Source organism: Artibeus jamaicensis, unplaced genomic scaffold (genome assembly GCF_021234435.1).
Source record: "Artibeus jamaicensis isolate MK-2021 breed Jamaican fruit bat unplaced genomic scaffold, CSHL_Jam_final contig_497, whole genome shotgun sequence".
Classification (NCBI taxonomy): Eukaryota; Metazoa; Chordata; class Mammalia; order Chiroptera; family Phyllostomidae; genus Artibeus; species Artibeus jamaicensis.
The window spans coordinates 6360800-6374071 of record NW_026521863.1 but is presented as its reverse complement, the minus strand read 5'-3'; the positions used below and the strand labels follow the sequence as shown (position 1 = coordinate 6374071).

Below are 13272 nucleotides of genomic sequence, written 5' to 3'. Positions count from 1 at the left end.
TCGGACTTATCGGCTGAGCGGTGGGCTCGTTTCAGGGTTTTGCCTGGTGTGCATGGCTGGCGGCGGGGGAGACCTGCACGTCAGGGGAGTTAATCCAGCAGAGCTGTACCGAGTGGAGTGGAGTCCGGGGACCGGGCTGTGGGCTATAGCAGTGGGAGTGGGAAGAAGATGGATAAGGAGGCTGCGAAGCGTCAGACCCGAGGCCCTGGTGCCTGTCAGATGCTCTGGGGGAGAAGGTCAGGACGCCTGAGGTGTTTGTCCTCTACATCTGAGACAGAGCTGGGCTTATTAACATATGTAAGTCTGGAAAAGAGTAAACGAGGTTACTTTTAGATATGTTGAGTTTAAAGAACAGTAAATAATCACCCTTGGCCTGTGGCTTTGCATCGGAATAAAAGCAGACGTGCAGAGCTGGAGAGGAGGACTGTGACTTGCCAGTCCCGGGGCACCTTTGACGGGTGGCAGGGAGGCAGGTGCCAGACGGCCAGCCGGGGGGACTCTGGGAGGGGAGGGGGAGGGGTGACCAAGAGGGTAGTGGTTTCTTACTGTTGACAGTATTTCTAAAACCTATTTTATGTTTATTTAAATTTTTTATTGTTGTTCAATTACAGTGGTCCCCATTTCCCCCCATTATTCTCCCTGCCTGCCCCCCACATTTAATTCCCCACCCCGCCGTTGTCCTTGTCCATGGGTCCTTTTTTATACCGTGTTCCTTGACTTGACCTTCTTTCCCCCATCGTCCCCTCCCCTCTGGTCACTGTCAGTTTGTTCTTTATTTATGTGTCTCTTATTTTGTGTTTTAGATACAGAAAGACTGCTGGGTAGAAGTACTCGTATTTTGCCTTGTGTAATGAGCATGTTTTGCCCAAATTTTAGAGGGAAAAATAAGGATGTACATTATACATGGGTATAGTGATTACATACCATGGGTCTAATAATCCCGTGTGTAATGGGCACAGAAACTTGGGTGCTCATTATACATGGCAAAATACGATATATGTAGTTTTATAAAATATGCTAAGTGTATATAAGTAAGTGGGTTCTGTTTTCAGTCATAGGGAAAATTCAGATTATCTACCCATCCAATTTTTATAAATGAAGAAGTGTTCTTCATATCATGGAAAAAAACAGCATTGTCTTCAAGTTGCTATTGTCAAAAATGGACAGAGTTGTGGCTTAAAGTGACTTCTTTAAAAGAATATTTTATCTAGATTCAGGTAGTTATTAACTAATTAGGGCACACTTCATGCACTTAACTCTTACTGTTTTAAGGGGGGAAATTGGGACTTTGCTGAGCTAATAGGTTGAGAAATAGGAATCCTGGTATGGAGTACTTCATCATTTAGTTTACTAGTATTGCTTACTCGGCAGAGCGGAGGAACCATGGGTCAGTAGTTAGCTTTCCCTAAGTGGCAGGCAGTCCTGAAGCTGAGTGGCCTAAACAACCAGCAGTCCACAAGTCGGCTGGATGGTTCCCCGACCTGGGCTCGTTCAGGAGCCTGCCGTCACCTGGAGCCCAGGGACCTGACTCGGCCTCACTCCCCTGTCTGGCTGGGCTCCTGCTGGGGGCGCTGGCTTTGGGTGGGGCAGTGGGCAGACCGGGCCCTGCCTGCCTCATTGTCTAGCAGCCCAAATGCACTCTCTTTGCGAGGAAAGCTCTTTGCAAGGAAAGCTGTCTAAAGTGTGCAGAGCCTCTCAAGGCCAGGCCATGTCCACCTCGTTCTGTTGGCCCCAGTGGTCACAAAGGGGGGCTCAGACTCTAGAGGTGGGGTGTGCGCTCTGCTCCTTGACCCTGGAGCTGCAGAACAGCGTTGTGATGTCCCCCAGAGCAGAGCCAGGAAGCTACGACATGGTGGTGGTGTGTTACTGGGCTGCTTTCAATCTCTGGGCATTACTGTCAGAGTTCGATGTTCTCGTTTTTAGATGGTACAATTTTCTGGAGTAAAGAGAAGGCTTAAAAATGTTAAATTTTGAACTTAGTTTTATAGGAATAAAAAGATTAATGTTCATTGTGTTTCTTGTATAACAATTCACAAAGCAAAATTTCTGCAGGAAATTCCAACTGTAGTCTTTTTTTCTTCCTTTAAAAAATTTTTTTTTTCTTAGGATGTTGGCGGAGGCTGGCTGGAAGGAAGGAACAGCAGGGGAGAGCGAGGCCTGGTCCCCACGGACTATGTCGAAGTAAGAGCTTCCTGTTACCTGCCGATCCCACCTGGCCTCCGTCGGGCGTCTTTTCATGAACTACCAACTCAATTTAAAGAGCAAACTGGAAGAAAGCAACTTTTTAATTAAAAAATTTTCATTGTGGAAGTAGTGCACGCTGATTATATAAAATGTGGAGCATACGTTGAAGTAGAACTAAGAAAAATACTACTGATAGACCCAAGCTCCAAAGAGTGACTCCTGGTGTTCAGATTTAAGTTCTCTCCAAGGATGGCGAGGTTTCATTATCCCGCATACAAGTCTCTATTGTTCATTGGCTTGTGTTGTGTAATAGCTGCTGCCTGCAGTACTGTTTGCCGGAGAGTTGATTCTCAAAGTTTAAGTAGTTTTTTTTTTTTTAAGTAGCTTATTACCTCTCCCTGTGCTGATTTAGGACACATTTGCCGCTCTTTCTCCCATTCCCACAGACAGAGGGTGTGAAAGGAGCTGCTGTGAGAACCGCTGTCTGGTTGAAGTTCTAGTACAGTAGATGCCAAGGACAGGGTTACCACGCCCTGAATGAATGAAGCTCCCAGCCTGGGTCACACCCACACAGCCAGCAAACCCTCTTGCACGTCAGCCTCTTGGCGCCCCCTGTTGGTTGTCTGTAGCTCACTCAAAATTAAGGACCTGGTATAGGTGAGCTTGCCTCATCTCCCATGATAGAAACTAAGGTTGCCTGGTGCCCTGTGGGAAAATCAGAGTGAGAGCAAGAATAAAGGTACCTACAGGTCCCCTCCAGTAGAGAGGAACGGTACCGTGGGAAGGTGTTCTGGCTGCTGCCTGCAGCGCTCGTTCCTGATCGGGAGTTGGGGTAGGAAGTTGCGAACCCTCTGGAGAAGGTGATGAAATCCGTAGCCGTCTCAGGATTCTACAGATCAACAAGAATCAGGACACTGGGAGGATTTAAGTAGATTCGGGCATGAATTGCGTTCTCTAGTGTTCTGCGTGTTTACACAAGGGACTCGTTATGGATGGTCTTGGGCTTGCTGCCTTCTCAGAATATAAATTCTTTTCCCATAGTAAATGACAGTTCTTACTTGTGCTTGGGGACTCAGACTCTGATATAACTCTAACCTGTGAAAATAATTGTGTCTGTCTCTGACATTCAGATTTTACCCAGTGATGGAAAAGACCCATTTTCTTGTGGAAATTCAGTGGCTGACCAAGCCTTCCTCGATTCTCTGTCAGCGAGTACGGCTCACGCTAATGCATCAGCTGCCAACAGTAACAACCAGGTACGGTTCACTCATCCCGCCGGGTGTGGCTGCCTTTCCAGAGAGCAAAGTGCATTCATTCGGGGACGCTTGTGACACATTGCAGCTGACAGATGTTCGTGTGGCATTTCTGTTGCATGTTAACAAAGAACTTGCTTCTTGAACTGCTAATGACCGTTTATAAAGGTGATTATGAGAGAAAAGGCAGGGTGTTCATCAAGAGTCGCCTTTCAGCGTCTGGCAGCAGCTGAATGCAGACCCCACGATTGCAAGGGCGTGGCGGGGGGGTCCTGTGCTGAGGCGGGCAGTGTCGGAGGCCGGGCTGGACTGGAGCACTGGTCCGGCCTCGGCTGTCACGTGCGTTCCCTCGTTCGCAGGCGCAACACGAGTAAAAGGGACCTCGACTCCAGCACTCGGCTCTTGGTGCCGTTGTTGTATTGCTTCTAGAGAACTTGAAGAGAGGGATAATTTGAGAGAATTACAGTAGAATTTCCCATTAACGTTAATGAAAAGATCAGTTAGGTGATGCTTCCTCGTTCACTTACTGCTGATTGATTACCCACGGTGGGTGACAACAAGGACACTGAGGACAGATAGCAGAACACCGTTGCCACTTGCATCTTTAGAACGAGAGCGCTTTAGGGAATGTTATTTCTTTTTATTTTACTTTATTTATTTATTTTTAGAGGAAGAGAGGGCAAAAGAGAGGAAGAGAACTATCGATGAGTGGGTTGCCTTTCACACGCCCCCCACTGGGCACCCGACTTGGCCCGCAACCCAGGCATGTGCCCTGGCCAGAAATCGAACCTGCGACTCTGGTTTGCAAGCTGGTACTCAGTCAGCTGAGCCACAGCAGCCAGGGCCTGTTGTTTCTTGGTACTTTTTCAACTTACGGGTGCCTCCGTTGCCTTATCAGGGAAGCCTCATAGTACTGTTGGAAAGAACGTGGAGAGGAGTTCTGCAGTGTTCAGACCAGTACTGAGCACTTAGCAGGGCTTTGGCCCCGTGAGTGTTCGTCACAGTCACCTTACGCACCACCGCCTCTGCCCTAAGACAGTCGGGGCCTCCTGCGGGGCCCTGAAGCCTGCAGAGAGGAGAAGCGTGGAGGCGGCGGCCCCGTCCTACCTGCCGGACTAGTCAGGCGGACACTCAGCAGTGCCTGGTAGGAAACGGAGAATTCATCTGAACTTGAGGCGGGACTAGATGCTTCTCCAGCCTTCCGACCCCAGTTACATTTCCGTGATTCCTCCCGCACCTGGTCCTTACTTACATGCTAGGCTGCGGCCCAACTGGCCGTTCTGCAAATTCGCCTCGTGCTGCGCCCCCTTTTCTCGTACCTTGCCCTATTCCGAGAGTGACAGGGTGACTCCCTCCATCTTTCAGAAGGCTGCCGTCCCTCAAGGCTCAGCCCGAGTAGCACGCCCTTCAGAAGTCTTTGTGCTGTTCCTTCTCTCTCCTCTGCTTCCTCTTCATTCTTCCAGCACTGTCTGTGACTCTTACGAGTTATATTACTTAACTCGTAAGCTCGGTGACAGGCAGGGCTTCTGTCACTTGTTTCCAGTTTTGTAACCTACAGAGGCTCTGCATCATAACAGAGTGCTCTGTAAATGCTGGGGTCATTTTTGTGTTCGGTCCCAAGTACATCAGAAGGCACTTAGAGTGGGACATGCCTGGAGGTTTGCCGATGTCCCCCGAACCCCCGGGTGGAGGAGGTCTGTGTGCCCGGCATGGGTGGCAGGAGCAGGGGCCACCGCAGCCCCTCGCTGTGCCTTCCGCCGGGCTGCCAGTCCCAAACAGTTAGTTCTCTTCCAGAAAAGCCTCTGGGATGGTTGTTATTTTTAACCATGCAGATAGTAAACAAATGCTGTAAGTTAAGTGGGCATTTAGGAATATAACGTCTTTTTAATAGGCAGAGATTTTCAATGTAATGATATTGGTTATAAAGGAATTTTTATTGGTTAAGAGATGAGGAAGGCAATAATAGTACTTCCATGTTAGAACTACATTTTGCTTTCTCACTTCTCAAAAAAAAAAAAAAAAACCCAACCCAATGTTAGGCCATTTTAAGGCCATTTTGTAGCCCATGTTGAAATAAATCAGGAAAAGAAGCCTTCACAAAAGTATTAAGTTTGGTTATTGTTTCATTATCTCAAATAAGGTCTGTAGTGCTGTTTGACCTCTAATAATTGCTTATTGAGATTTCCTCTTACAGCCCTTATTGAAAAGGTTCTCTGCCCCCACCCTGCTCTCACCCCCGCTGACCCCTCCAGTGTGAAGTCACGGGCTTTGTGAGGGAGGCTGTGTGGGTCCATTGTAGGCTTTGTTGACAGTGTTCTTCAAAGCTGCTCTGGGCTGGCGGTGCTGACACCCGACTGTGCGGGTCGCGGGCCAGCCTTCCCTAGGAAGGGCAGCTTTGTGCGTCTGGGGAAGCTTTCAGAACCGCACGCCAGTGAGATGTATTGTTTAGGCTGGTTTCGGTGTGTCAACAGCGACGCCAGTTGGGCCGTCGCCTGGCTTCGAGGGAGGTCGCCTGTTACCAGCGACCTGTTCTCACGACGAGGCTGTGGGCCGAGCCACAGCCTGGGGAGCACACGGCGACAGCCCTTGGCTCCCCGGTTCACGGCCTGGACAGTCTGTTCTGTGCTCTCGGCCGGGCCTGGCAGGTCCGGTTTGTCACGGCTCTGGGGTTGTCTCGCGTCAGCCCGGTGGCTCTGCTCATCCCGTCTGAGATCTCATGTGTTTGGTGTCTGCGAAAGCAGAAGGTTCAATGTCTTAACATTTTTCAAAGCTTAGCTGTGTTTTTCCTCTGGTGTTCCTTTCGTTGTCTGGGTGACTTGCATGGTGTTCGTTCCATTCCTTCTGTGCTGCAAATAATTTTTAGTGCCGCGGAGACACTGCATTACAACAGCTGCAGTCCTAGAGTGTGTGTGAAGGTGTCGATCGTAACCCACTGCCGCACCACGGGGCGCTGCTTTTTGCACGCGATGTGTGAGTGAGAGGCATGCTGGGGTTTCTGGTGAACTTGGCTCTGCTGTGAACTTGCTGTTGTCGGTGAAGAGCTTTGGTGTACTCTTTTCCCTGCACTTACTGAGCGCCTTTTTTATTTTAAGGAGGATATTTTGGCTCAGATTCATTGTGTTGAAAGTCTCAGCCAGTCACCACCTTCTTCATCTTCTCCTTCTCCTTCCTCTTCCGTAAATAAGGTAAAATTCAAACGTGAATGCAAGAGGGAAGAACCATTTAAGACCCCTAGAAGTGAAACCTTTTCCTCAGTCAGGTCCTCGTTTCAGGTAAAGTATCTGACACAGCTCCTCAGGCCTGGGGAACATGTGGAAGTACAGAGTCAGCCGGGGCTTGGTGCCCACGGGAGGGAGAAGAGGAGGAGGAGCTGACTGTTGGGTGGACGGGAGCGAGGGGGAGGGCTGGCGGAGAGCCAAGAAGAGGCCCCTCGGGGTTTGACACCTTGGGGAGGAGCAGACAGAGTAGGCTCGCCTGTGACCTGCGCCTGCGGGTGGGGGGCCAGGGGCTCACCGGGTGGACAGCACCGAAGTCAGAGGCCGGAGAGGTCAGAGGCTTGTTACTGAGCCGGTCGTCGCAGCCCAGTTTGGTACAGTGGGGTCAGCGTGGAGGAGAGCGGGGTCCCAGGGTTTGGCGCTCAGGAAACGTTTGTGCCAGGGCCCAGAGGATTGGGGCTTACGGCTGAGCACGGGGTGGGGCAGCTCTCTCTCCTCCCTCTGTATTTAAGTATCTCAAGGAAACGGGTCTTTGGCTGGAATAGAAAACATCTTAAATGCTTGTTATCACCTCTTTAATGTGACCTGACATTGAAACCAATTGGAAATGGGACTTCTTGGTCTTTTCTTCCAAAGCATGAAACAGTAGGTGCACTGGCCACACTGGGTTTGTTCACAGAACCGCGTCTTCACTCTGTCCCGTGTGTTCTACACGACCCTCCTTGTAACAAAGTAACCGCTCCTGAAGGCACACTGTGTGCTGGCGTTTGTTACGTCATTTAATCCTCACAAAGCTCCCACGAGGAAGTTAGTGTTGTTGCGCGCACTGTGTGAGTGTGGAAGCTAAGGGAGATGGAGTCACTCCGACGAGTTCGTCCGGCCTGTAAGTGGTGAAGCTGGGATTTGATCCAGACAGACAGCTCCGGGGCCCAAGTTCTTAACAGCTGTACCCAAGAGAGATTTGCTTGAATCAAATTCCACTGAATCTGCGGTCCCTGGATTTAAAATTCACCCGGTGGACCAGTATGCTTTTTTTTTTAATCCTCACCCGAGGACATTTTTTCCATTGTTATTAGAGAAAAAGGGCAGGGGGGTGGTGGAAGGGGGGGGAGAAGAGGAACATTGATGTGAGAGAGCAGCATGTATTGGTTGCCTCCCGTGTGCCTCTACCAGGGATTGAACCCACAGCCTTTTGGTGTTCAGGATGACTCTCCAACCGGCTGAGCCCCCGCCCCCAGCCAGAACGGACCAGGGTTCTTACCCTTGCCCTTTTATCTCCTGTATGCATTTGTAAGGTGCACAGCTTTCCCAGGATGGTCATCTCAGGGACACCCATCGCTGCCCACCCCGTGGCCACGTGGGCTCGTCTGGGGTCTTGCTGGGCGTGCAGGCAGGTGCAAGCCGGTCTGCTCTGTGCAGAGACTGGGCCTGTGCTCTCACCCCGTCAGAGAATGTATTGAAATACTTCTCAAGCCGTCAAGGCAGTGTAAACGCATTTCCCTCGTTTTACGAGGCTAGGACCGCTTTTCACTCGAGAGCGCTGAATCAGCAGAGGTGCGGACCAGGCGCTCCTGGCCTTACAGGCGTTTGATTTAGTTGGCACAGGATGAGGCGAAGAGTCAGATGTAATCGGCCAGTCTCAGCGAAAGACAGATGAAAGCGAGTTTGTGATAGAGACCCAGACAAACACGCTTCGGGAGTGTTTCCTTCTGACGAGTAAAGCACTTACTGCGTGCGAGGTCCCATGTTCATGGGCAGCGGGGAGTCACTTGTGACTGAGGGCCATGACCCTTGTCTGTGTCCCCTGCGTGCGTCTTGGTGGAGTGCAGAGGTGGACGATGGTGTCTACAGACTGTTTGTTGGAGCTACCAGCATTTGCTGAAACTTCAGGCATTGAAAACTTCAGTGATTTCATGGCGAATAACCATGAACCGCCTTCTGCATGTCACCGTTCACATTTCACTGTTCCTGCTTTATCACACATCTGCCCGTCCCTATGTCTGTCTGTGCTGGTCTGTGCCTTCCGACCTCTCCGCAGAGTGCTGACACCGATTTGTGCCGTGGGAGGCATGGTTCTTCTAAGAGCGTGGAGGTGTCAGGTGCTGGAAACCTCGCACCCGGACAGGCTGCCTCCCGAGAAGAGACTTGGGTCGGTGTGCACGAGGAAGCCCCGGCCTCCGTTTGTGGAGTGGGGACAGTGTCGTGAAGGCCAGGTGTCTGGCAGAGTCATGTGTGTTCCATACAAATGATCAAGAATGTCATTCTGAGCCACTTTAAGTAAAAAAAAAAATTTGAGACCACGCCACTTTATGTAAGATGTTTTGAGAATTGTTGGGCGAAATGTTATGTGAATAAGATAGGCTTATACCCGACCTATTCGTGTGAGTGACCACCTGATACACAAATAACTCTGCTTAAGACCCACTTTGGGAGGGCGTGCAGACGCAGCATTGGGACTCGGACAGAATTGAGGAAGATGAGGGAGAGGCTGTGTGTGCCGACAGAGGGAATAGCGTGAACAGAGGACCGAGGTGTGGAAGTGGAGGTTGGGGGGGGAGTGGGTGTGTCCTGGCAGGAAGAGTGGACGGGGCAGGTGGACTGTGAGCTTGCAGTTCACTCCATGGCCAGTGAGAGCTGTGAAGGGTGTTCAGCACCATGTGGTTCAGAGTCAGGAGGGATTTGGTGCTCCAGAGAGAGGCAAGCGAGGAGGAGGAGGAGGAGGAAGACATCTCTGGGTAGACAGGACAGGGGAGGAAAGCTGGAAATAAGCTGAGAAGAAGTGCCTTGGGGTCGAGACCTTAGGGAGGAGCAGAATGGGGTCATGTGTGACCTGCGCCTGCATGTGAGGGACAAAGGGGGCTTGGAGTGGGCGTGGAAGCAAAGAAGTCAGAGGCCGAAGGGTGGGAAGGGTGGGTGCGGGAGAGACAGACCCTGACGGGCCGTGTGCGCTGGTTTTAGCTGCCGGTGTCGGAGGAGGCGCTGGAGGTCAGGGACTGGTCACCAGAGACGGGGAAGCCGGTCACAGGTCAGCGAGAGCGGCCGGAGAGGTGTTCCTCCGGTTGGGTCTGGGAAGGTTGACGAGCGGGGGTCAGACTGAAGCAAGGCAGGGGGATGTTCCAGGAAGAATGACAGAAGTCAGATGGCGAAACACCAGCAGTTACTGGACTTGCCTGCAAGGATCTTGTAACCTAGATAGAGAGCCGAGATCATATACGTAGCCAAATAGTGCAGCCATTTTTACAAGCAATTTGGAAACAAAGGAGTTTTGAAGAGAATTCTCACGTTACATGTTTTTGTCCTAAGTGTTGATTTTTTAGGACATGTGCTGTGAATAGCTCCCATGCAGTTTTCCCCTCAGTACTGTCGAAAATCTTCCTTGGACAGTTTGCTAGCACGTACAGTCTTGTTGTCGTGGCAACACTGGGCTTTTACTCCTCCCGTTGGTCTAGTTTATAACCCTCTGCTCTTTGCGGTTTACTTCATTCCGAGCTGTCGGTCTTTCCAAATCTGAGACAGGCTGCCTGGGTTCACATTCCACCGAGATCGCCCGGCTAGAAGAGGCAGAGCCGGGACTTGAACTCCCAGCCTGACCCGCAGGGCAGCTCTGCTCCAGTCTGCGCCGCCCTCGGCGTCTACCTGCATTTCCAGTGTCCTCTAGAGCAGCTTGGAGGTGTTGTCTTGTAGGCCACGGGCCCGAGTTCAGTCGTGTATTTGAAATGTCTCTGCTATTAGTATTCGACTTTGAGCAAAATCACTCGTAACTTCATTTTTTCCCCTGAGGGTATGAAGAGGCGTTGGAATGAAGTCGGACTCCCACATGTAAAACACATTTCTGATGCTTCTGGGCTGGGGCAGCCAGCTCTCCGTGCACCTGCCAGTTGGTGTGGTGAAGAGAAGGACCAGCGTTACAGGGCTCTGTCACACCGGGGAGGGGGTCACACAGCTCGGGACGGGACTCTGTCACACCGGGGAGGGGGGTCACACAGCTCGGGGAAGCTTCTGGTAAACCCGACCCCCCACTCCCCGCCCTTCCCTTCTCTCCCACTCTCCCTGTCGCCCCTACACAGAATTTTTTTCATCTGAGAAAGAAGGCTCCAGTGAGGGGGAAATTTTGCTGTTCCCTTTTCCAGTATAAACAGACTCAACATGGAAAAAGGCAATATTTGTTTTCCCTGAATTTATCTGTAAATTTAAGCCAATGGAAGTGAAAATCAACACATTTTTTTAAATTTGATACTTCAAAGCTTAAGTCCAGATTGTTTTAGGTTTAAAATACTCAGCTGATGCCAAAGGTCACATGTGAAAACAAACCAATAGAAGATGTTATGCTAAAGTGCTGACGTGTCCTGTGCAGTGGGCTCCGCGGCAGCTCGGTGTCAGGACAGGTAGTCACAGCGGAGCCTGCAGTGACCCCGGTCCCATGTGGGATGAAGGGGACATTTCAGATCAGTAGAGCAGGATGGCCGATCCCTTAAATGATAGGACACCAGATAGACTGAAAGAAAAAATTAAGCTGGATTCCTATATTACTTCTTTTTTAAAATCCTCACCCAAGGATGTGTTCATTGATTTTAGAGAGAGAGGAAGGAAGAGAGAAAGAGAGGCTCACTGATGGGAGAGACATTGAGTTGCTTCCCATATGTGCCCTGACTGGGGATCGAACCTGCACAGGACAGTGGTCCAACCAACTGAGCCACCGGCCAGGGGTATATTATTTCTTATACCAAAGTAAATTCCAGACAGACTAAAGGTTTAAATTTTTTAAATCAGGAAACAAACTAACAAGCAACACCGTGTGTGACTCCTGGGTGGGCACAGCAGAGGTGAGAGGTGGGCTGCAGGTGCTCTTACTGCAGTGTTCCTTGAAACTGGGTACTGTGTGTTTGTTACCTGTTCAGATTTTATTTATAGTAACATTTAGTCCTGGTGTGGCTCAGTGGATTGAGCTCTGGACTGTGAAGCAAACGTTCACGATTTCGGTTCCCAGTCAGAGCACGTGCCTGGGTTGTGGGCCAGATTCCCAGTAGGGGGCGCACGAGAGGCAACCACACACTGATGTTTCTCTCCCTCTTTTTCTTCTTCCCTTTCCTCTCCCTAAAAATAAACTATAAAATTACAGGAACAATGGAGAAAGTACTTTAGACTAACTTTGGGGTGAGGCAGCTCCCTCGTGGCACGGAATAGTGCGGGGATGTAACTGCATGGCCTCTTCGGAGACCAGTGGGGCAGAGTCTGCTGACTATCAGCGCCCACTCTCCGGAGCCCAGCAGATTTCCGCTGGGAGTTTCACACGGGCCCCGGGGCGCGTGGGGAAGGGGTTCCGAGGATGCGCGGTGCAGCCTTAATGACAGGAGCAAAGCACCAGAACCCGGATACGTGAGGTGAGCATCAGCACACGCTGGTTCGTCACGCGGAGCAAACACAGTGCCGCCTGGAGCCGAGGGAAGGAAAGACGCCGACCGTGTGTGCTGGCCTTCGGTCACCGCAGAGCGCGCGCCGGCCTCCTAGGTCGGGAAAGGCCAACGAGACGAGCAGCTAGTGTCGTTTGGGCTCCCTGATGTGTTTCACTCGGAGCACAGAGGGCCTCTGAGTGGGGTGTGCGAGCGAGCGAGTGTGCACACACGCAGCATCAGGAGTGAGTGGGCGTCTCCGAAGGGTGACTGGCGTCTGAAGGCAGTGGGCACATTTGTGTTCATTTTTTATCCCAAACCCGAGGAGCTTTTAAAGTGCACGTTTTTTTTTTATTCACGTTTTTTTTTAAAATTGGGAATGTATTACTTTTTCAAATTAAAAAAATGCTAGTAAAAATACAACTGCCTGCTCTAAATCAGTTGAAATGAATAAAACATCCTTATTATTAGCGTGTATAATCTCACAAACAATACTGAATGGAAACAGCAAGTTGCAGAGGAATATATACAGTATAATGTTCAGTTTTGAAAGTGTGAAAGTTGTCTATGAACGTGGGCAGTGAAAGTACATAAACACATACGGGAAGGACTGTGGTTCAGGAAGCAGTGACGGGGGGAAGGGGCGCTAGGCCACCACCTTCTTTGTTGCTGGCCGTCAGATCCTGAGCAAATACGGCAGAATGTTAACATTAGTCAGATCAGGTTAATGCTGCTTTCTGTGCCCTCCTCCATGTTTTAACATTTTTATTTAAAATGTTTTATTTATCTTGGACTTCTGCCAAGATGAAGACGTAGGTGGAAACACCTTGCGTCCCTGCACAACCAAATCTAAAAACAAAGTTTTAACAAAAATAAACACAACCAAACCACACAGAAAATCGACAATATGGAGTCCAAAGACAACGAAATGCTCAGCTAAACTGGTAAGAGGAACGAAGCCAGCAGCAGAGCAGGTTGGCAAAAAAGATCCCTGAACGGGTGGTGTGCAAGCAGCTGAAGGTGCGGATCCCAGGTGCAGGCTAGCTACGAGCGGACACAGGGAAGAGGCGTGGCTGGCTGTCTGCGGTTGGTAGAGCATTTGCGTGCAGATAAACCAGTGAAGAGGCGAGCATTGAGACCGAACGGTGCAGGGCGGTGGGCTCGCACATTTCCGCTCGGATAAACAGGCCAGGGCAGTGGGACAGTGGGACGGACTGGCGAGCAGAGAGG

At 50.5% G+C, this 13272-nt stretch overlaps 1 protein-coding gene across 1 annotated transcript in view; it reads left to right on the top strand.

The window, feature by feature from the left end:
• The window catches only part of SNX9 (sorting nexin 9), an 85847-nt gene that overhangs the window by 37533 nt on the left and 35042 nt on the right, over positions 1 to 13272 (top strand). Inside the window, exons 3-4 of the mRNA XM_037126207.2 lie at positions 2107 to 2181; positions 3315 to 3440. Of these exons, the coding sequence (XP_036982102.2) occupies positions 2107 to 2181; positions 3315 to 3440 (201 nt within the window). The remainder of the gene's footprint in view (positions 1 to 2106; positions 2182 to 3314; positions 3441 to 13272) is intronic.